Source organism: Epinephelus fuscoguttatus, linkage group LG11 (genome assembly GCF_011397635.1).
Source record: "Epinephelus fuscoguttatus linkage group LG11, E.fuscoguttatus.final_Chr_v1".
NCBI classification, from domain to species: domain Eukaryota; kingdom Metazoa; phylum Chordata; class Actinopteri; order Perciformes; family Serranidae; genus Epinephelus; species Epinephelus fuscoguttatus.
The window spans coordinates 29,618,695-29,641,572 of NC_064762.1; the positions used below are offsets into that span (position 1 = coordinate 29,618,695).

At 39.7% G+C, this 22,878-nt stretch overlaps 1 protein-coding gene across 1 annotated transcript in view; it reads left to right on the forward strand.

Annotated features, from left to right (window-relative positions):
• Positions 1-22,770, forward strand: part of slc30a2 (solute carrier family 30 member 2) — a 36,597-nt gene extending 13,827 nt beyond the window's left edge. The window contains exons 3-9 of the mRNA XM_049589882.1: positions 1,304-1,515; positions 6,563-6,709; positions 8,902-9,055; positions 10,936-11,155; positions 11,685-11,790; positions 14,183-14,317; positions 15,760-22,770. Of these exons, the coding sequence (XP_049445839.1) occupies positions 1,304-1,515; positions 6,563-6,709; positions 8,902-9,055; positions 10,936-11,155; positions 11,685-11,790; positions 14,183-14,317; positions 15,760-15,905 (1,120 nt within the window). The 3' untranslated portion in view covers positions 15,906-22,770. The remainder of the gene's footprint in view (positions 1-1,303; positions 1,516-6,562; positions 6,710-8,901; positions 9,056-10,935; positions 11,156-11,684; positions 11,791-14,182; positions 14,318-15,759) is intronic.
• Positions 22,771-22,878: the final 108 nt, after the last annotated feature.

Here is a 22,878-nt window from a genome sequence, read left to right on the forward strand (position 1 = left end):
CACTACAGTGAATTTCCAGCACAGACCTTTGATTTTGAAGTGACGTTTCCTCCTGTAGAGTGACGAATGGACAGCTACTTGACAAAGACAGCAAACTAGTTCAGCAACATTGCCAAACACAAGTATGACGCTATTGTGTGGACCTTGAACTAATGACTAAGGAGAAATCTGGACCCAGGGACCGGACCTGTTGGGAACCACTGTTTTAATGATTAATTAAGGCCTCTTTGACACTAAAATACAGTAATTAAATTATATTGAATTAACTAACTGTGACCTTGATGTCTAAAAACGTACTTGTTTTTTGACCTAACCAAATGTGTGTTTACTGGATAACAGAAAACACACTAAAACTAATTTTTGGTGTAATGGGCAAAATGTAACAGGTATGTGTTGTGGAACTTAATTGAAGAGGAGTCTGTTTTCATCCACTCACCCCACCCCACCTCAGCATTAATCAATCTGACCCGTTTCTTCTTTAGTGGATGAGCGCGTCTCGTCATTCTTCCACTTTAGTGAACATTGATCGTGATTCACTTTGTCAGGAGACGATCTGTTTCCACTAAATGTAGCACTTCCAAACGATACTGTGCTCTGCAGCAACATTTACTGCAAAAAATCAATCCACTCAATGCCTTATATATACTGTAGAAACTGAGGCTGTTACAGGGTGAACATACACTCTAGTGTCAGTAAAGCACGCCAGAAGGTGACTCTGGGCTGACATGAGGAAACTCCAGCTGATATCACTGAGTACTGACAGTCATGTCGGCCAAAGGATTCCCCAAAGTTCTCAAAGTGTTCCTCTACCATTGTAAAAAGTAAAAAGTACTAGCTCCTGAAATTTGTACCTAAGTACTTTAGATCTGCAATCAGCAAAAGGAACAGCTACCATCTCAGCTTTCTTTTGGCTATATGAATTTTGTTATAATATTGATGTCTTAACACGTTTTTATCCAATTATCAGACGAGTTCAAATACAGGTAGATCAAAAATTAGAGATCTTTTCCATTAAGCAACAATATGCCACAGACTGTACAGTTAATAAATGGACTCTCAAACAGTTTGCAGTCATACTTAGGCAGAAACTAGTCCATCTTGCCTCTAAAACTGACTTAATTTTAAAAGCCCACTTTGTGTAGATTTTTAACATCTTTCATATTTTCTGATGGCATTAGGTCTTGCTGATAAAAAAGACAATCCCTGGAACAAGCCCATACACACAGGGGCTTTAAAAACTGTTTGAATGTAGGGGATGGACTATGTCTGTCTTCATAAACACATACCTTCTGTATCCCTGCAGCTCCTTTCCAGATTCCAAAGAGCAATATCCCGACTTCCCCTTTAAGAATGGAGGCATGGCCGGTGCCATCGAGTTGAAGCGACCCGTCGGTGCCCACTGCCACGGTGCCAAAGCCGCGACGTGTGAGGAGAGCGGGGACAAGCTGCTGGCCAAGAAGAAACTCTACATTGCTTCGGCCGTCTGCCTCGTCTTCATGATTGGCGAGGTCATAGGTAAAAGTTTAGGAGCTCAAACCTCAGGAGTGACAGAGAACAGAGGGTCAGATGTCAGGACATTTTCTGATGCATAATCAAAATCTCAGCAATGTAATTTTTTTTAAGAGACAGTTCAACCCAAAATCAAAAAATACATATTTTACCTCTTACCTGTACACCCAACAATCGTATCACGGCACAGAAGGAAGTGTTCATCTATACTGCTAGCTCACCTAGCACCCTGGAGCTAGCTAATGTTAAAGCTATGTCGAAAAGGACGCCATTAATGTTCAACATCACTTGCTGTCACAAGCACGAGCCTCTTGTCCATGAGTAGATGCACTCTTCCCTCTGCATGGTGATACAGTTGGCAGGTGTAGTTTGGTAGAATGAAATAAGTTCTTATTGATTATCTTGAGTGACCAGGTCATGATTTCAGGAAAGAGACATTGCTGTTGAGTTTTCAACTTTTTATTTAAAATTATTATTATAATTATTATTATTATAATGGAAAGAAGGCAGACATCTTCACAGTTGATACCTCCAACACTTGGTAACTACAATTATAAATAGAACTACAAGTAAGAGGAAATATATGTATTTGGGGGGAACTACAGAGGGTCAAAGGAGCTGTTTTCTATCTAATTGGCACGACTAATGATGTGTGCAATAAATCTTTCTTTTTTTGCGATGTAATGTAACATATAAATGCAGTGTTGAACAAATTCTAATCATAGAGACGTGTTAAAAAACAACATTTGATTAAAAAATGATGATATACAATTATTTCCTTTCCCATGAACTAACATAAAAAACAACTGGTGTTATGAACACTTGTTTGTCAGAAGGAAAAACTTGTGATTTTCTGGATGACAGTTGCTACTGATTCAAGCGTTGTAGCTACAGCAGACTTCTTTTTCCCAGAAAATGTTTAGTGGTGCTGACAGCCTTCCCCCTCCATGGACACGAGATAAAGTAATAGCTGGCAATGTGGACAATCACTTGGTTGTCAGAGGAGGCTTTGGGATCCTCAGAGGAGTCTTTGCCGCTGGCACATAAGTAATAGATGTTTAGTGTGTTTGGATTTGCTCCAGTTTAGAATCAGGCCTCACAAGTTGTGTAGAAAATGGCCGATATGTTATGGAAGTTCATTAATGACCAAAGTATTGAGCAAGCAGACAGTAATAATTAACACTTAGCAGCATGTATGTCACACTTAAGAGTTTATTTGAGCAAAACAACTTCTGGAAACAAAAAAAGGACAGGATTCTGAGAATAGCAGATGTTTTGAGGACACAAGAAAGAATTGTGTGACAAGATTTGAACAAACTGTAAAGCTTCCTACATTCACTATCTTTATTTTTAAAGGGTCCCCCCTTCATTGCATATACTGTATGAAATAATGGACGTAGCTACCTTGAAATCACCCACTGGTTTGTGGAGTCATCTTTAAAGCGACACTTACCTTTCTGGGAATTTTACGCTTTTCTTTGTTTAGGTTAAAATGCTATTAATAAGCTGATGGCACACTAAAATGTAAGTGAATTCCACCAGAGATACAAACTCCTAATTGTACCATTCACATATGGCTCTGAGAATACCCCGACCAATCATTGCATTTGGACCGAATGCAATGATTGGCCGAGCGTCCTGTCTGTCTTCCCCATGTGGAGGCCTCCGACAGACGTAACCGCTCTCGTAACATCATCACTAACTCCAGCTGAGTTTTAAAACTCCAGGGTTGCGTTTGACTGTCTTGGTTTTAACGTTACACTCGCTCTCCTCTTGGAGTTGCAGGAGGAGGGGGGGTGGGACTTTGGAGGGACGCGGGAGTTGTTGATGTTCAAATTTTGCTGTGTGAAATGCAAGAAAGGTAAGAGTTGCTTTAAGTCTCGAGTTCAGCATTTAAGCCATCACTATCTTGATTTTTTGGAGGCAAAGTGGCCATATTTGGATGAGAAGGTGGAGCTGTGGAGGAGCAAGGGGTGAATCTGACTCATAGACTGTGGTGATGCCTCACAGCCAGCCTGTCACACAAGTGGCCCGACCTTAAATATACAGTACAGGCCAAAAGTTTGGACACACCTTCTCATTCAATGCGTTTTCTTTATTTTCATGACTATTTACATTGTAGATTCTCACTGAAGGCATCAAAACTATGAATGAACACATGTGGAGTTATGTACTTAACAAAAAAAGGTGAAATAACTGAAAATATGTTTTATATTCTAGTTTCTTCAAAATAGCCACCCTTTGCTCTGATTACTGCTTTGCACACTCTTGGCATTCTCTCCATGAGCTTCAAGAGGTAGTCACCTGAAATGGTTTTCCAACAGTCTTTAAGGAGTTCCCAGAGGTGTTTAGCACTTGCTGGCCCCTTTGCCTTCACTCTGTGGTCCAGCTCACCCCAAACCATCTCCATTGGGTTCAGGTCCGGTGACTGTGGAGGCCAGGTCATCTGCCGCAGCACTCCATCACTCTCCTTCTTGGTCAAATAGCCCTTACACAGCCTGGAGGTGTGTTTGGGGTCATTGTCCTGTTGAAAAGTAAATGATCGTCCAACTAAACGCAAACCGGATGGGATGGCATGTCGCTGCAGGATGCTATGGTAGCCATGCTGGTTCAGTGTGCCTTCAATTTTGAATAAATCCCCAACAGTGTCACCAGCAAAACACCCCCACACCATCACACCTCCTCCTCCATGCTTCACAGTGGGAACCAGGCATGTGGAATCCATCCGTTCACCTTTTCTGCGTCTCACAAAGACACGGCGGTTGGAACAAAAGATCTCAAATTTGGACTCATCAGACCAAAGCACAGATTTCCACTGGTCTAATGTCCATTCCTTGTGTTTCTTGGCCCAAGCAAATCTCTTCTGCTTGTTGCCTCTCCTTAGCAGTGGTTTCCTAGCAGCTATTTGACCATGAAGGCCTGATTCGCACAGTCTCCTCTTAACAGTTGTTCTAGAGATGGGTCTGCTGCTAGAACTCTGTGTGGCATTCATCTGGTCTCTGATCTGAGCTGCTGTTAACTTGCGATTTCTGAGGCTGGTGACTCAGATGAACTTATCCTCAGAAGCAGAGGTGACTCTTGGTCTTCCTTTCCTGGGTTGGTCCTCATGTGTGCCAGTTTCGTTGTAGCGCTTGATGGTTTTTGCGACTCCACTTGGGGACACATTTAAAGTTTTTGCAATTTTCCGGACTGACTGACCTTCATTTCTTAAAGTAATGAAGGTCAGTCGTTTTTCTTTAGTTAGCTGATTGGTTCTTGTCATAATATGAATTTTAACAGTTGTCCAATAGGGTTGTCGGCTGTGTATTAACCTGACTTCTGCACAACACAATTGATGGTCCCAACCCCATTGATAAAGCAAGAAATTCCACTAATTAACCCTGATAAGGCACACCTGTGAAGTGGAAACCATTTCAGGTGACTACCTCTTGAAGCTCATGGAGAGAATGCCAAGAGTGTGCAAAGCAGTAATCAGAGCAAAGGGTGGCTATTTTGAAGAAACTAGAATATAAAACATGTTTTCAGTTATTTCACCTTTTTTGTTAAGTACATAACTCCACATGTGTTCATTCATAGTTTTGATGCCTTCAGTGAGAATCTACAATGTAAATAGTCATGAAAATAAAGAAAACGCATTGAATGAGAAGGTGTGTCCAAACTTTTGGCCTGTACTGTATGTAACTTTAGGCCCTAATTAAATGTAACTGGGTGAGTTATATAAAAATTCATCCCTTGTACAGTTGTCATGAGCTGTAGAGACCAATACTGTCTTTTGTACCAGGCTGTCAATGTGTTTATTTCTGCTGTAAAGTTGGGCATTTTAACATGGGAGTCTGTGGGGATTGACACTATTCTGGAGCCAGCCTCATGTGGCCATGAAATGAACTGCAGTTTTTGGCTTCATTTCTCAGCAATGGAAGCTGCCACTTGCTTCTGAATAACATTGTGTAGTCACTTGTTGACATTATGACCCTAACAACCAGGTTTTGGTGTGTTGCATTGAGTTATGTCAGCCAAAAATGGTTAGCATGTACTGTCTGAAAATCCTCCAGAACAGCTTTAGACAAATGTTTTAAACCTCACGACAAACAACTATCGTATAATTTGAGATCTCGCTGTGCACAGATTAGATGTGGTATACTGACACTGACACTGGAGGATACAGAGGATACACGGTTTACTGAATGAGGTGGAAATTCACATTTATTTTACTCTTCATTGTTCTTTTAATCATGATTTACGAGAATCATTAAAAAAAAAAATCTAGATTTAAATTTGATTAGAGTTGAGGATGATGCTTTAATTCTGAATATATATATCTAAGGCACAAATTAGGAGGAGATTGTCATACTTCATTTTATGTAGGCATAATACATTTGTTTTAAAAGATACAATACAACAGAGAAAACTTTCACATCAAGCTGCTGTTATGGACAAAATTACTGAAGGGAAAGAAAGCCATTTTAAACAGACAGCTATATAATCATAATGAAAACACTGCAATGGCTGCACATTTCTCTTAAACACAAAGAAACTACAAAGAACAAAAACTTTCTTTATCACTTAGAGTATATAATGGTGGCTCACACTGACTGGCTGTTTGCCCAGATGTTTATGATGATATAAAAGAATATCACATCTCTTTTACCCGAGGCATTTAAGAGGACCCAAGTATTAATACATATCACGGTTTGTAGCTGCATTAAATTACAGATTTTATAAACCTTTAAATGACTCGGAGAGATGTAATTAAAGGCTGAGGGTGTTCTCACAGTTGGTGACACACTCCTTGTCAGCAAGTTTTTAAAGTTAGTTTTCTGGTCATTAATTGGGTCTAACTGGAGATTGTTGGATGATTTACCCAAAGTGTGGAGGCAACTTCATACAGTATCTTTTTTTTGTATTATATTTTTATACCAGTAAAGTTATGAACTGTCATTCAAAGATTTAGCTTAAAGTACAATTGTTTAGACATTAGTTTGCAGATGTAAAGTGTGCTTCAGAGGGATTTTCTTGGCTAACAGTAATAATGGTGTTTCCCTGTGTCTTACAGGAGGTTACCTGGCCCACAGTCTGGCCATCATGACTGATGCAGCTCACCTCCTGACAGATTTTGGCAGCATGATGGTGAGCCTGTTCTCGCTGTGGATCTCCTCCAGACCGCCCACTAAAACCATGAACTTTGGTTGGCACAGATCAGGTCAGGACGAGAGATCAGACACCTTTGAGTGGATGGATGGAGTGAGGAGAGGCGAAGATGAATGGATGGAACGATTTAGTACATTTATTTGTTGCTATATATGTTTAAGAATCCTTGGATAATAGAAGGACGGTGGTGAAGTATCTATTACTTGCTTTATCTGACATATCTGAATATTTTTTTTTCTACTGATTTTCCAGCAGTTTTATGTTTTAGAGTAATCATTTCAGTCTCTATTAAGGCCTTGACATCTGTCCATAAAAATTAGTTTTTATTTTCATATTTCACATTCAGCAAGTTGCATCTAAATGTACAATTTGTCCAACCAGTGGCGGACTCAGGCTGTCTGAGGGGCAGGGGCAAAAAAAAACAAACCCATTTTTTATGTTTGAGTCAGCCCCTGATTAAGTGAAACTTTTATTGATATTTCATATCATATTCAGTGCTTAACAATAACAGTACAGAACAACTGATAAACTGTATGATACAGTGAAAGCAATAACTGCAAGAGGTTTGTGTAAAACAAGCTATCTGGATACAATTTGGACAGATTATGCCCTGGGAATATTGCACTGGAGACAAGTTTTCCCGGTATTTTTTAGGATCTTTTTTAGACAATTTTTGTCTGAATTATGATTTTTTTAACAATCATACATACTTGATAGGCTACTTTAAAAAAAAAGATATATTGAGAGTTTTTTCCTCTCTGATGCTTGGCCATCGTTTAGGTTGTTTCAACTGCTTACTTCTCTAATGCAGGATGAGGCTGTTTAGCAGAGCGTGAAGGCTCTGTGAATAAATTCCGTCTTCACTGTGGCCTTATCCTGTGGCATAGATCTTAAATAATAATCTAAATAAAAATGGATATCTCTTTTTTTCACAGAATTGAATAAATTGCTGAAATATAGGCCTCATGTATTTTTTTTTTACACCCCTCAAAATCAAGAAGGCCTCACAACCCCTGTGTAGCTTAGGCAACCCATCATGGGGGTCAGGACCCCCAGGCTGAGAGTCAAGCACTTTTTTATGCACCCAAGAGGGCGCTGTATCATGTTTTCTCCATTTCAATTAGCAGTATAGAACATTCAGAGCATATCTAATTCACAGTCTGCGCCGGGATTGTCAGCACGTGGTTCTCAACAGATAGGCAGCTGAACTGGGGGCTAACAGCTATCAGTGCTAACAGCGCCAGTAGTGCTAACACCAGTGACAGTGCAGACAGAGCTAACTGGGGTGGGAAAACTAGAGGGTGGGTATTACACTTCGGTGACAGTGCCATCGCCACTTTCAGCAGACAGCCTGACACTTAACCATGCGTAACTTTAAGTCTTAATAAAATGTAAATGGGTGAGTTGTCGTGAACGGGAAAATTAGCTATAGAGGCCCAAACCATTTTTTGTACAAGGCTGTAAAGATGGACATTTTAGCATGAGTGTCTGTGGGGATCAACTGGCTTCTGGAGCCAGCCTCAAGTGGCCGTTCAAAGAACTGTAGTATTTTGGCACTTTTGTTTTGGCTTCATTTTTCAGCCCCTGAAGGTTGCCACTTGTGGGGTGCTACTAGCATACATGCTTGGCTAGACTCTCTATCACCATAACAAGCAGAAAAGCTCAGATTACCAAAAAAGAGAGAGGAAGCATGACTTAATTCTCTTGCCAATTTTCCACTATATTTTTACATAGCAGTTGATGCTCATTAGAGGGCACTTTATCTTGTGTTACAGCAGCACACCAACACCCAAATGTCACTTCAATCTCACCTGGTTAAAAACAATATCGAGAGTAGACAAATGAGTCATTTTTGTGGAGGTACATTTTGTTGTTGTACTCCAGTAAAGAAACAAGTGTTAGAGAGCCCTCCACTCCAAGAATCTGCACTTGTAGCAAATTTTGTGAACTTACTGCATTTCCAAAGTATCTGTACAGTAATGAGTCGCTCATAAAAATAAGCTGCATTAAAGCTATGAGCTTGAGGGTTAACACAGCATAACATCTGCGTCCCTACTGTGAGCCTGACTGTCTTGTATGTGTGAGATTACTTTAATGTTGAAGCTCTGCCTCTGAGGGATGTGGTGTGTTATTTAACTTCATGTCCAACTGTGGTGCTCAGATAGAGGTGTGCACTCAGTGTGATGAACTGTATTACAATATGAAGTGATTAAGATTCCTGCCTCTCCTTTCTTCTCTCCACAGAGATCCTCGGGGCATTCATCTCAGTCATTTCCATCTGGATCGTTACGGGAGCTCTGGTCTATTTAGCCATTGAGAGGATCGTACGCAACGACTATGAGATTGATGGCCATGTAATGTTAGTCACCTCCGGGTGTGCCGTCATCGTCAATATAGTGTGAGTGGTTCTCAGCATAATGGGTGTTAACATAGTACATTATGTCATTGTAATAAAGGCAAACACTACATTTAAAAGCTTCATGATAACACTAAAATCTCAGCTTGAAAACTATGTTCACCTCAGCTACAACTGGTAAATATTTCTTACTGGGACATAGGATCCTGATATAGCTCAGGAATTCTTAGCAATAGTAAATCTATCTAAATAGGACTTGTATGAACTGGATCAACTTTTACGCCGCAGCATTTTTTTCCCCCAGTGCTAATGTTCATGCTAAAATGACAGGCTACTAGAATGAGTATGAACTGAGCTGAGTGCAAAGTCTATAAACAAAAATGCAGGCTGTTAAACTAGAAGGTTAATCAGACATCTGGGCCTCCATCCAACAGGTGCAGAAGATAAACAAAACAAAACAAGCTAATGTCAAAGATCAATAATGCTCTCGGTCTCAGAAGAAAATCAAAATAATACAGTATGATGCTTTAAGCTGAGTATGAATTATTTTGTATTGGCAGTGATGTGTTTCTACCACCTGAAAGATAGTATAATTGCTATACTACTTAAAATACATGTTATACAATTCAACATATTTGAAAAAAAATATCAGGAAAATAGGATAAAGAGTATTTTATGACGATATTATCATCAGGACTGCGTTTAAATCCACTGGTGGAATGTAACTAAGTACATTTACTCAAGTACAAATTTGAGTTTTATTTGAGTATTTCCATCTTATGCATGTTTGTACTTCACCACATTTTGAAATATTGTACTTCTTACAGCAGTACATTTGCAGAATAAGATAATTAATTCAAGATATAAATAAACTAATAAACTTTAATTTTATAGGTTATGTTACCCAGCAGTGTATAAAGTTAATTAATTTAGCTCCACCTTTACCAGCTGCATCAATAAAATGATAAACACATTAATGCATCATGAATTATAATCAATATAATCAAATTATAAACAATATCATATACATGATTCTGAAATGACCCACTCTGCATAATGATTACTTTTACTTGATATTGATATATCAGTACTTTTGGTACTTAAAGAATATTTTGATGGAAATACTGTTGTACTTTGAGTATTTTTACACTGTAGTATTGCTACTTTTGCTTCAGTAAAAGATCCCAATACTTTTTTTTTTATCACATCAAACCTGGAAAAAAAGTGATATACTTTTTGTCATCAGTAGTTTTTAGGTCTCTGAAAACCTTCAGTCATCATGGAGGGATTACTAAAAAGGCCCACTGGCTACAGGTACAGGGGCCCAAAGTGTCAGGGGTCCCCTGGCCTTCACTTTCAAAATGTCACTTAAATTAACATGTACCAACTCAGGAGAGACAAAAAGGACCACAAAGACATTCATTGAAACTGCAAAAAGACACAAAATCAGTATAAAAAGGGGTAAAACAAGCATGAAGAGACGTGAAATGACCAAAAAAGTCACAAAATTACCGTACAAATGAGAAAACTGACTACAAACAGATGCAAAAAACATCAGCAAATTTCTATATCTGTGCTCAGGGGCCCATTGTCTCATAATGTCACTCCTACATAAACGTCCCTCAAAAAATATCTGTTGTCAGGAATAGGAAAAAATGTAGTCACAGTAGTTAAAACCAGAATATGTCATTTTGTGATCACGTTTTAAAATCCTTTGGCAAGAATGGATATTTACTTTTTGTGGGTGACACTTTTTACATCCCACTGTTCAATTTCAGTGTCAAACTACTTTATGTTTCGATTTTTGTTTTTCTTTCTTAGCGGGGAAATTTGTGTTTGAAGCTAAAACCTGCATCTTTATAAACTGTTTTCCTCTCAGGCAAAACAGAGTCAGTAATTCAAGTACGTCTGTCGTTCTGTAGCATGGCCTACATCCTCCATCACTCCACCACCTTCCACGCCCACGGCAGCGGTTATCACCAGATTGACGAGGGTGGCCAGAGTCCCATCGCTCATGGCCACTCCCACACGCTCCTCGGTGGCCATGGCAACACGAGTGTCCGCGCAGCCTTCATCCACGTGCTCGGAGACCTGCTGCAGAGCGTCGGCGTCATGGTGGCTGCGACCATCATCTATTTTCGGGTCAGATATAGATCACATTTATGTTAGGGTGAGACTGAAATGCCAGTTTGCTGATACTGGCATTTTAAATAAAAATCCAAAATGATCCAATCGTCTCTGATGATGCCCTTTAACTTAAATAATTCAGGTTTTCAACAGAATTTTGATGAATTTATGGCCTAAATATTGTTGCATTTAATTCTTTTTTAAATGTTCAGGATCAAGACAGTCTTTTTGTATTTTAACTGAATATTCTCTGTATAATACATCCTATAATACCCAACACTAAAACCTCTTACTCAAGCATCAAATGTTATTTAAAGGTAGGCCTATGTATTAATGTGTACAGATGAGGAGATGAAAGCATGAATGCTTCTCTTTATTCTGAGTCTTGTTTATTATGAACGGGTTAAATATTTCTGTCATCATGCAAGATGTTCCCTTCTCTTTTTGCCCTGGGCACTTTAATGGCTGCTGACTGGGGAAAACAGCATCTGATGTCTCTTTACTCACTCTTTAAGTCTCTGTAACCTCTTTTTTTCTCTTTCAGCCTGAGTATAAAGTTGCAGATCCCATCTGTACGTTCCTGTTCTCTGTTTTCGTCCTCTGTACCACGGTCACCATCCTTAGAGATGTCTTTAGGATACTCATGGAAGGTACTTCATTTTGAGATTGTTATTATATAACATTTTTTCCTCTGTTATACTTTAAAAATGTATAGGTTGAGAGAGAAGAATGATGAAAATGTTAGGTTTCTGACACAAATAATGATTGAGGTGCAATGATTAAAATTTCAAAAACCATAGCTGCCATTTCACCACCACAACAAAACTACTTATTTACTTGGAAATCATATGTTAATATAAACTCTCAGCACTGAATACACAAGAAAAATAAAGCAAATTGCCATAACTCGGGTACTATCTTGTATAACGTTGAATCCAGGACGGGTTTAGTTTAAGTTAGCATAAAGACTATGAACAGCTATCCTGCTAACATCTCTAAAGCTCATGAACTGACACGATGTATCTCGTTTGTTGAATCTGAAGACATCTTTGTCTCCTGCTCCGTTCTTAAACGAATAGTTAGACATGTGGGAAATACACTGATTCGCTGAGAGTTAGATGAGAAGAACGATACCACCGTTCGGTACCCTAAATATGAGGCTATATCTTACAGCTGGTAATTTCTGCTTAGTATAAAGACTGGAAACAGTCCCCAAAAACTATGAACACGTTATATCTAGTTAGTTTAATCTGTACAAAACTGAAATGTAAAAACGTCAATTGTTCATGGAGATTGCCTGGAAACATCTGTGTTAGCAAGTCCAGTATATAAACAAATTATTAGTAAGGATTGATATGACAAGTTAATTAGGCTGGTCAGTTACAGTGGTGCTAGTAGGTGAATTTTTTAAACTTTGGACAGAGCCAGGCTAGCTGTTCACCCGTTTCCAGTCTTTATGCTAAGCTAAGCTAAACTAAGCTAAGCTAAGCTAAGCTAAGGTAAGGTAACCAACTACTGACTGTAGCTTCATATTCAAAGGAGCCCTACGCAACATTCAGAGAATATCTCTATTCAGAATCTGGGGTGGCATCGTCTGCATGGAGGTGGCTGAGCTGGTGGCTAGCAGCTACCAGTGCTAACTCAACAAACAGTGCTAATAACAGCACCAGTGCTGACAGAGCTAACAGCGTTAACCTGGGGGGGAAACCGGAGTGTGGGCGCTACACTTTTGCAACAATGTTGTCCTGATATCAGCATAACCGCTGTATAAGCGCAGTGGGGACGGGAACTGCCCATTGGTCCGACATCCCATTGTTCTGACCATATTAAACCCATTGTTCCGAAGTCCCATTGTTTCGAAATCATCATGATGCCCTGTGGTTAAGGTCTGGTTAGGTTTATGCACAAAAACCACTTGGTTAGGGTCAGGAAAAGATCATGGTGTGGGTTAAAATGAAAAAGAAAGTGGCAAACACATAAGCCGTGAGCCTGCTTCGCCCCAAGCCTTTCCCAGCTGACCCAGAGCTGGCCGCGGCGCACCGTCAAGGTAGAAATACGCCTGCCAGGAGCTGCTCAGCACTGCGGACAGTCGGACCAATGGGCTGTCGGACCAATGACATGGACCCGTGGGGACTCACGTACACTAATAGGCACAAGTGGCTGGGCCATCCACTGTAGGTACAAACAGAAACTCGAAATACAACACACACACACAGAGCATGACCTCATTCTCTGCTCAGGACACCATTACTCCACAATATCCTTACAAAGACAATAATGGTTTGCTGCTATATTAATGCCCTAAATGTCGCATATAGAACCTTTCACAGACACACAAGAGAGTAGCGTCGATGTTCTTATCTATGTTCTTACTACTCCTGTACGGTGGCTCATGAGCTGAAGGGTTATTTATGACCAGTGCAGGGTTGTTCTCACCTGCAGCTGTGATCAAGCTGTCAAGTTTTGACCTCATCTGACGAGGTCAACATCACACGATGCTGACATGTTCTGTGCATATACAGGAGAAAACCAAAAAAAGATAGTGGGGCTCATGACAAATTACATACACTGGCTCCATATGTGTGGACATGGATTGAAACTAGCACCAGAATTGTGCTAAACAAGTACACAGACCTCTGTGCTTTTCTAAATGCTCAGCTGGCTGTTTTGACTTTAAAGTTTATGCAGAACAAAGAACAAGGACACAGATGGTGACATCCTGAGGACGTCACAAGATTCTTGGGACATTTTAAACATTGTCTTTGCACATCACTAAACCCTTCTCCCCTCCCAAATGCCCCCTTGATCAGTATGATAAAATACATTCGGCTACACGTCACCTGAAAAGTAATGAAAAAGCCATCTGGTGCTACAAACTAAGCTAGCTAAGTAAGCTTTTTGTGTACATTAACATACAAATAAAACATGATAACCAGGCTTTTATTATCCTCAGATATGTGACGTCAGTGTCTCCTGTCTAGAACCATGCCGGGCAGAAATGGGGAGCCACTGTGTATTAATTTGTGGCCTGTTGTTTTTCAGGCTCTCCTAAAGGAATAGAGTTTAACTCGGTGAAGGAGGTGCTGATGTCTGTGAAGGCTGTGAAGTCTATGCACAGTCTGCATCTCTGGGCTCTGACTCTGGGCCAGGCACTGGTCTCCGTTCACCTGGCCATAGGTAATGTAACATACATGACTTACCTACACTGACTTGAGTGAACTGATATTACTATTGAAAGTATTCAGGCAATTGAGGGTCTAAAGATAGGAGGTTTTGTACATTGTAAAGGTTGTTGTAAAGATTGTAAAAGCACATTTATAATTTTGTTCTACATGTTAAAATGGATGCAAATATATCATATACAGAAGAGATTATATTGGACCACACTGGCACTGTTAACTGAACAGATGCGACCTGACAAAGCTGATCAACAGAACGAGCACAGACTCACCACACTCTAAAACATGTATAAAAAACGAGAGATTCAGTTTCAATTACCCTGTAATCTATGGAAAGGACAAGGCAGCACATAAAATGTGAGTGCACCACAAAATGTGTTATTATATATCAGCTGTATCAGTGTTCATTCTAAACTTAATCTAGTCTGAGCGTAATTTTAACACAGATTCTGCATTTAAAATACAATCTTCACTGGCCTATGTTGTTCTCATGCTCTAAAATATGTGTGAAGCTCAGGTGTGAAATAGAACAAACTAAGTACATTTACCCAAGTACTGTACTTAAGCATAAAATTTGAGGTATCTGCACTTTATTTGAGCCTTTTCTTTTCAGGCCACTGTCTATTTCTACTCCACTACATCTCGAAGGGAAATGTACTTTTCACCCCCCTAGTTACTTTACATATTAAGATTTTTGCACACAAAACATATGAAAGGGTTATATAAAATGATGTTTTGTTATCAATGACCCAATGACTACCCAATAGTTTCTATAAGTACAGCTGAAGTAACTACTCGATAAATTGATAAGCGGATTGACTAAAAATGAATCCCTGTTCCAAAACCAAAATCAGACCCTGAAAAGTGTAGGGTTAGCCAGCTAGCTACTGAAGATATAGCCTACTGAATGTATACACATGCTGCTTTTGCTTTTTAATGATCATAACAGTGAATAAAGACCGACCCTGCTGTATAGGAACCAGTGAAGGGAAGCAGGGAAACTTCGCTGATATTCAACCAGCTGTGTGTCATCGCATTGTGTGCAGATGAAGGTTGTTTGACTTCCCCCAGAGATCCCTGCCTGTCCAGTGGCAGAAGTCCGGGTGCTGGCAGCAGCACCAGGGCGAAGCCAAACACCGTTCATCTGCACACACTGTGGTGCCACACAGCTGGTTTAATATCGGCAAAGTTGCCCTTTATATTCATTGTCTTGTGTGGCGATCAGCAGTGATGTGGTGGTTCACTTTTACACTGTGATCTGTAGCCTATAGTTCGGCTTTAGCTTCTAACTATCTTTGTCTTTTTGACCTGTTGTTGCTGCTGAGTCAGTTTGACATAAGTACTTTTACAAGAGGAAGAGAAGAATGAAGAAATTAGAAGAAACGGCATCTAGTAAAACAGACTCACTGTGTTGCTTTCTTCTTTCTTACTTCACGGCAGAGGAGGGTGCTGATGCTCAGTCTGTGCTGCAGGAAGCCACTGATCTGCTCCACACCAAGTTTGGTTTCCACAGCATCACCATCCAGGTGGAGCTCTACTCTGAGGACATGAGCCACTGCTCCCACTGCCAAGATCCCAGTGACTGATACTGATAGACTGGAACCCAACAGGAACATGGAACGGCTCAGGCATTATTTTTCATTCTCTGTGGGTGAGCTGGAACAGTGACAGCTGCATTCACCGATGCAGCTTCCTGTTAAAGGAGTAGAAAGAGTTTTTGGTAGATTTGTTGTGTTCGCCATTAAGTCACAAGACAGCGAAATCATCCATGTGTTGGTAGTAGAGTGCTGATGCTGGAGCTCCATGCTAACATGGAACTAAGTCCTCCCATAAAGACCTTCATTAAAAAATAGGGGGGCTGTAGGGTACTCCAGTCCTCAAGTTTGCATGGAGCTTTAACAAAATACAAGGACAATTTCACAAGAATGAAAGAAAGCCCTGACGAAGACAGTTTGTCCTAAAAAATATGCAACAGAACCATAAAACCTCCTCCACAAGATTGTATGACAGCACAATTACTGCTTATTGATGGAAAAATAATCTATAACAGCAGAATTTGTTCACCAGACTTGCTAGCTCATTGCTAGTTTACGGTAGTTGCAAATAAGTTACGAACCTTTTTACAAAGTCAACTGAGAAAAAGCATTTTCATTGTGCTTGAATGTGTTCAAGTTTGGCTGTGAAAGACGTTCTAGGCAATAAGCTGTCATAAAGTTTACATTAATATGAACATGACCTGTACGAGCAGCAGGGATCCATCTTGACAAAAGTAGGAATACGAGTTAGCATGGGACGCAAGGACTCTTGGACGATTGTAGGCCATGAACACTAGCACACAGTATTAGTTATTCAAGATTGTCTATTTGATGTCTAACCTTTAAAAATTGAAATATTAAAAGTCTATTTAAGAAAAGCAGCACAGTTTATATTTATGCAACTATTTGAGGAGAAAACTGTTTTTCCTTCTCCACTCTCTCCCAGTGTGTGATGCTTTATGAAATTAGCTGCTGCTGGTTGAAAACACTGCCTGATTTTTAGTACTTCACGTAAATTAAAGAAAACTGCCAGACACAGGGCTATACAAGAACTTTACTACTTATTTTCTACTGTAACAAAACCAAAACCTCCCTGAAGATGTTACTTATACACAATAATAATGCAAAATCCTAATATATTAGCATGGAGCATACAATCAGTGCTGGCTGTTAGCATGGAGCACCTTAAGTCTTGTTCTACCAGAGACACATGGATGACTTTAACGTCTAACGTTACCAAACAGCCCGTCTACCGGACACTCACTCTACAGCTCACTGCCATCTTTGTTCCATTAATCTGCTTTTCACTTAAGGTCAGACATGTATGAGTGCTGCTAGCTGGTCACGATTGACATTTTTCAAGGTTTTTTTTTGCCAAAAACTTTATTTCTTGACATAACTGATCGAAGACTTCATGGTTATTTGTCAATTTGTCTTTTAAGAAAGCATTAATAATACCTCTCTAAAAATATTAATTTTGAACATACTGTTGGTTGATGCCTTAGCAAAATCACAGACTGAGGGTGTAAGAACTTAAATCTGAGGATTGGTCAATGTCTTGATAAGGAAATTATGGTGAGGGTGAAGTATAGGATGATTAACCATCTAAAGTCACCTTTTAATCCATGAACAGTGCTATTTTTGCTTCCAAGTGAAACTGACAAGGGGTTTCTGGTTCAAACCCAGGGTGGGGGGTTCAAACCCGGGTTGGGGGAACCCTTCTGTGCGGGGTTCTTGTGTTCTCTGTGTCCGCGTGGATTTTCTCCAGGTACTCCAGCTTCCTCCCACAGTCCAGACATGCAGGTCAGGTAAACTGGTGACTCTAAATCGGCCGTAGGTGTGAATGTGAGTGTGAATGGTTGTCTGTCTCTATGAGTCAGCTCTGTGATAATGTGGCGACCTGTCCAGGGTGTACCCCGCCTCCCACCAAGCCAAGATATTCATCATGTTATGGACATGCAAACATTTTAATTTGGAGGCAAATTGTAAAGCGTTTTGTCCATTAATGGCCGACTCTAATTTTTAACCTGGACCTTTTTTTTGTGTCTAAGAGACACCATTTTTGAAATTGGTCCACTGTTGAGAATGATCACTGCTGCAACGTAATCCCTATGGGCAATTGTATACCTTGAATGTATGTCCACTTAAAGTGCTTATGTTTGCCACTGACAGATTATTATAACTATCTGACAATTTTATGGAAGAGACCCTACAGAGTTAAGAAACATTTTTCCTTACCCTTTGCTGATCCGGTCTGGTTTTTGTTGTGTGTGTAACCAAGTTTCTCTCAAAGAGAAGTCTTGTTCTGAAATCTGGTGGGCTTTTCCTACATATTCAGCCATGACATCGAAAATCTTTCAAGCATGCTTTCAGTTGCATAATTGCTTTGAGAAAGCTGCTCTTGATTAGTCAGAATTTCCATGCAGGAAAAATCCAGGAAGTAAACAAAACTTTGAGGAAGAGTACACCTGCAAGATAAATGTGACACTTTCTAATGTTATAATGGAAGGATAAGTACATGGGTTGATTTTGGCACTGGTCATCGTGGACTTTATTGCTGTCATTGTTCATTTTGGGCAAACCATACAGTTTGTAAACGAGGCGCGGCTCCAACTAGAAAACAATGATTTGATGCATTAGAAACGCCGATTATTATGGCAGCATGGGAGGAGGTGCACATTAATAATCCTCTGGGACAGGCTAATGCTTCTTTAACCCAAACAATGCGTAATGCCACTGAAGTTGGTTCGGATCAAGGTTGTAACACGTTCTCACCACCTTGACCACCTCTTCCAGAAAGACAGAGACCAGCTCTTTAAGAAAGTCTCGGTCAGGTTGTTTTGGTGCGCATGTGAGTGCAATTGCTGTGTTCATACCTGTCCAAACAAACTGCACTTAAGGGGCAAAGGAGATTGAGTTCGACTGAACCGAACCAAAAAGGGCAGGTGTGAAAGCACCCTAAATAATATAAAGCTGTGCTTTCAGTACTCCAACAGAATGAACTGTCCCGCCTCTCTCCCTCTCCCCAGCTCTCGGTAACATTTCCACTGTTGTTTTTCCTGCAACAAGTCACCTCTTCTGAGATTTCAGAGCAAGGCTTATCCCTGAGTGAAACTTTGTCACAATAATAATCAGAGCAGCGAAAGAAAGATATATGTTTATGTACTCTCTAGGGTCTTCTCCATTATGTTGTCAGATGTAAAGAGAGACTGTTCCTCTCAGTACTGGACCAGTTTCAAAAAATGTTGTCTCCATTAGTTACTAAGACACAAAAACAGGGCCCAGATTGAAAAATTCCAAAGTGTCCCTATAAGGTAGAGAAAAGATATTGAAGTGTAGTTAGTTTCCTATTTCACTGCGAGTCCTGGTCTGCATCCCTCACACCGGTCCTAAAAGCCACAGTATCCTTACCTAAACTGTTCTACTACTCCCTTTAAACATTATACTACACTGTACCTCATCATACCATGTTGGCTACATGTGTCCCTCCTGTCTTATACCTAATAATTTCAGCTAAATGTTGATTTCACCAACATCTCTACTGTATTGAACTTTGCTTCATTTGATCACATCATAAGGAGTCTCTATGCCAGAGGGGAAGGAAAAGTAAATTCTTTTAGATTAGTGAGCATGTTTTTCAGGAAAATTCAATGGAACTATAAAGACTGGTTGAGATGTTTCTTAAGACACCAATAGCCTCAAACCTAAACTCATCAAGGGCTATTTTTGGTGGTAGTTCTTTTGGCAATTTTGTTGTGTTGCAGCCATTTTCCGTTTCACTTGATCAGAGTCAGTACCCTCAGTTCTGTCTTTAGCGTGCATCTTTGTGAGATGGGTTTGTCTAAGAGTTGGCACTGTATTGATAAGTGTCAGACTGAAAAAGCATTCAGCTACTTTCAGTCCGAGCAGACACTCAGGTCTGAGGGCAAAAATGATTTAGTTCTTCAGCTAGACGATTAGTTTCAGCTTCACGCCGGCGTCATCCATCTCATCTATCTCTCATTCCTGCTGTAGCTTCAGCGTTACTCATCCATCTACTACTCCACTTCTCTCTGTTCCACCAGCTTTCATCTGTCTAGCTGTCCGCCCATCCATCCATCTGTGTTATTCAAGTCAGAGGCCCTGGAGTAGACTGGATATTCAAAGTCCCAAAAGGTAACAGGAGCTTACAGCAGACTTCATGAGCGCTCAACACTTTCAAAACTAGAATTACCATCTTGTAGTTGTATACCTCTGCGAACCACTTAAGTTGTAGTTATAGTTTACATCCATGTCTGTCTAGACTCATATGTTGCAATGACAGTTGACAGTGCTTGCAAATATAGATGATGCTGTAAATAAGCTACAAATTCTAAAACAAATTCTAAAGCTTCACACACATCTTCAACCCTGCAGCACAGAAGATTTATACGGTCAGCAGTTTCAAGGTGGACACCTAAGATTAGTGTCACCAATTTAGTATCAGACCAAATAATGTCCAGATAAGTATTTTATGCATAATATTATGATGTCGCAGTGAAGTTGACCTTTGACGTTTTCGATATAAAATGTTAACACTTCATCATTTTATCCTATTAGACACTGGTGTGAAATTTGTCACAACAAGCGTATGAATTCTTGAGTTATGGCCAAAAACACACACGTTTTGCGAGGTCACAGTGACCTTGAGCTTTGACTACCAAAATCTAACCAGTTCATCATTGAGTCTGAGTGGACATTTGTGCCAAATTTGAGGAAATTTCATCAAGGTATTCTTGAGATACTACGTTCATGAGAATGAGATGGACAAGGTCACAGTGATCTTGATCTTTGACTACCAAAATCTATTCAATTCATTGTTGAGTCTAAGTGAACACTTGTGCCAAATTTGAAGAAATTCCCTCAAGGTGTTCATGAGATATCGTGCTCACGAGAATGGGATGGATGAGGCCACACTGACCTCGACCTTTGATCACCAAAATCTAATCAGTTCATTCTTGAGTCCAAATGGACGTTTGTGTCAAATTTGAAGAAATTCCCTCAGATGTTTATGCCGAATTTGAGGAAATTTCCTTAAGGTGTTCTTGAGATATTACGTTCATGAGAATGAGATGGACGAGGTCGCAGTGACCTTGACCTTTGACCACTAAAATCTTATCAGTTCATTGTTGAGTCTAAGAGAACATTTGTGCCAAATTTGAAGGAATGCCTTTGAGGTGTTCACGAGATATCACATTCACGGAGAATGGGATGGATGAGACTGACTTCCAAAATCTAACCAGTTCATTCTTGAGTCCAAATGGACGTTTGTGCCAAATTTGAAGAAAATTCCTCAAGGCGTTTTTGAAATGTCATGTTCACGAAAATAGGACAGACGAACAACCCAAAAACATAATACTTTAGGCCATGGCTGTTGCCGGCGTGGAGACATAATAAAAATATCAACCCATTTTTAGTACACATCAGTGTTTATAGGGTGTACACCTCAGCTGATGGTTTACCTTTATTCAAACTAAGGTACTGGAATGACACCTCAACTTCATCTTATATAAATTTTTTACATTATAATCCCCATTTTAACACTTTGCTTACACTATATTTTCCCACCTTTATTTCTTCTCTATCATTGCAACTCTTCATACCCCTTCATACAAAGCCAGCAATGCAGTGTAGCTTCCAGCCATTTATCAATCAATGTTATTTAGCTCCCGGCAATACATGAAGCATCAGAGCTCAGCTTCCAGCCTTTCAAACGGTGCAGCTTAGCTCCATGCATCACTGAAGCTCAGCATCGGCTTTTCAGCAGCCAACAATTATGCAGTTCCTTTAGACATTACATTCTCTAGTGAGCTTTGTTGTTGGCAAAACTGAGCAAACGTCCGGAAGGAGGCATTAGAGGAAAGCTTATGTTATGAACAAAAAATAGTTCATCCCCTGGGAAGCTGAATTGTGCAAAGTAAATAGTGGTCTGCCCTTAAGATTTGATTTCAATTACATTTGGGGCTGATGGTGGTGCTAGGGGGCACGATCATGTTATCATTAACATCATTAGAATTTCCAGGGACCACAAACATCAGCCAGTTTTGGTCTGTAATGGTTAATACTTTGAACTTGAGTGAAGAGTATACATTTTATTAGTCATAAGTAAAGCCAACAAGCCAGTTGTCATGCCTGTAATGTTTCGCAGCTCCTATAAAAGCGTTGATGTTGTTAGTCGCTAAAGACAGGACAATTGTACATTGTAAACGCCTAGTTGACACCCATTCTGATCCAAATACTTGCATGGTTGTTAGCTGTTATTCAATATCATGTACAGTAAGAAGTTTCTTGTTCAACTGCCAATCAAAATACATCGATATGCCATGCGGAGGATAAATCAAAGAAAAGATATCTTCTTGAAAAATTCTATATTTTCACCAGTTTTTAAGGAGATCCTGTATATTTAAAGACATTTTTTTTCCTTTTGAAATAATGAAAAAATGAGAATATATATGGACCCAACAGCTAAGTTTAAACAAAGTGAATGTAATGACGACCAATGCATTTTACTGTACTAGTTTTGATATACATGCATCCATACTGAAGTTCTCCCCTACAGGTGTTAAACTGGAGCCAAAGTTTGTCAGTACGGTTAATTTAATTCCAGAAAACACAGTTCCTGTCTGTTCACTATGAAAGTCTAATGTTTGAGAATGCTCTGTATTGTGCCGTTGCTGTCCGTGACAATTATTCTCTGTGTGACTGCTGTAAATATGTCAAATATTGTGTATTTTCTGTGTATGATTTTGTGTATACATGTGTAAATACATTTATCTCCCTTGTACAATCGGTCCTATTTGTCTAAGTGTTATGGTGATATTGCATAAATCCACATGTCACATCTGTGATGTTTGATATTTCATTTTTACGTGTGGCAAAAGTTTTTTGTAAAGTGAAATAAAAGATTGCAGACGATGGAAAGAGGCTGGATTATTTTAGAGATAATGTAGGTCAACTAGGCTACATTAATTTTGGAAACAATCCCTATTTTATGTTTTGTTTCTGA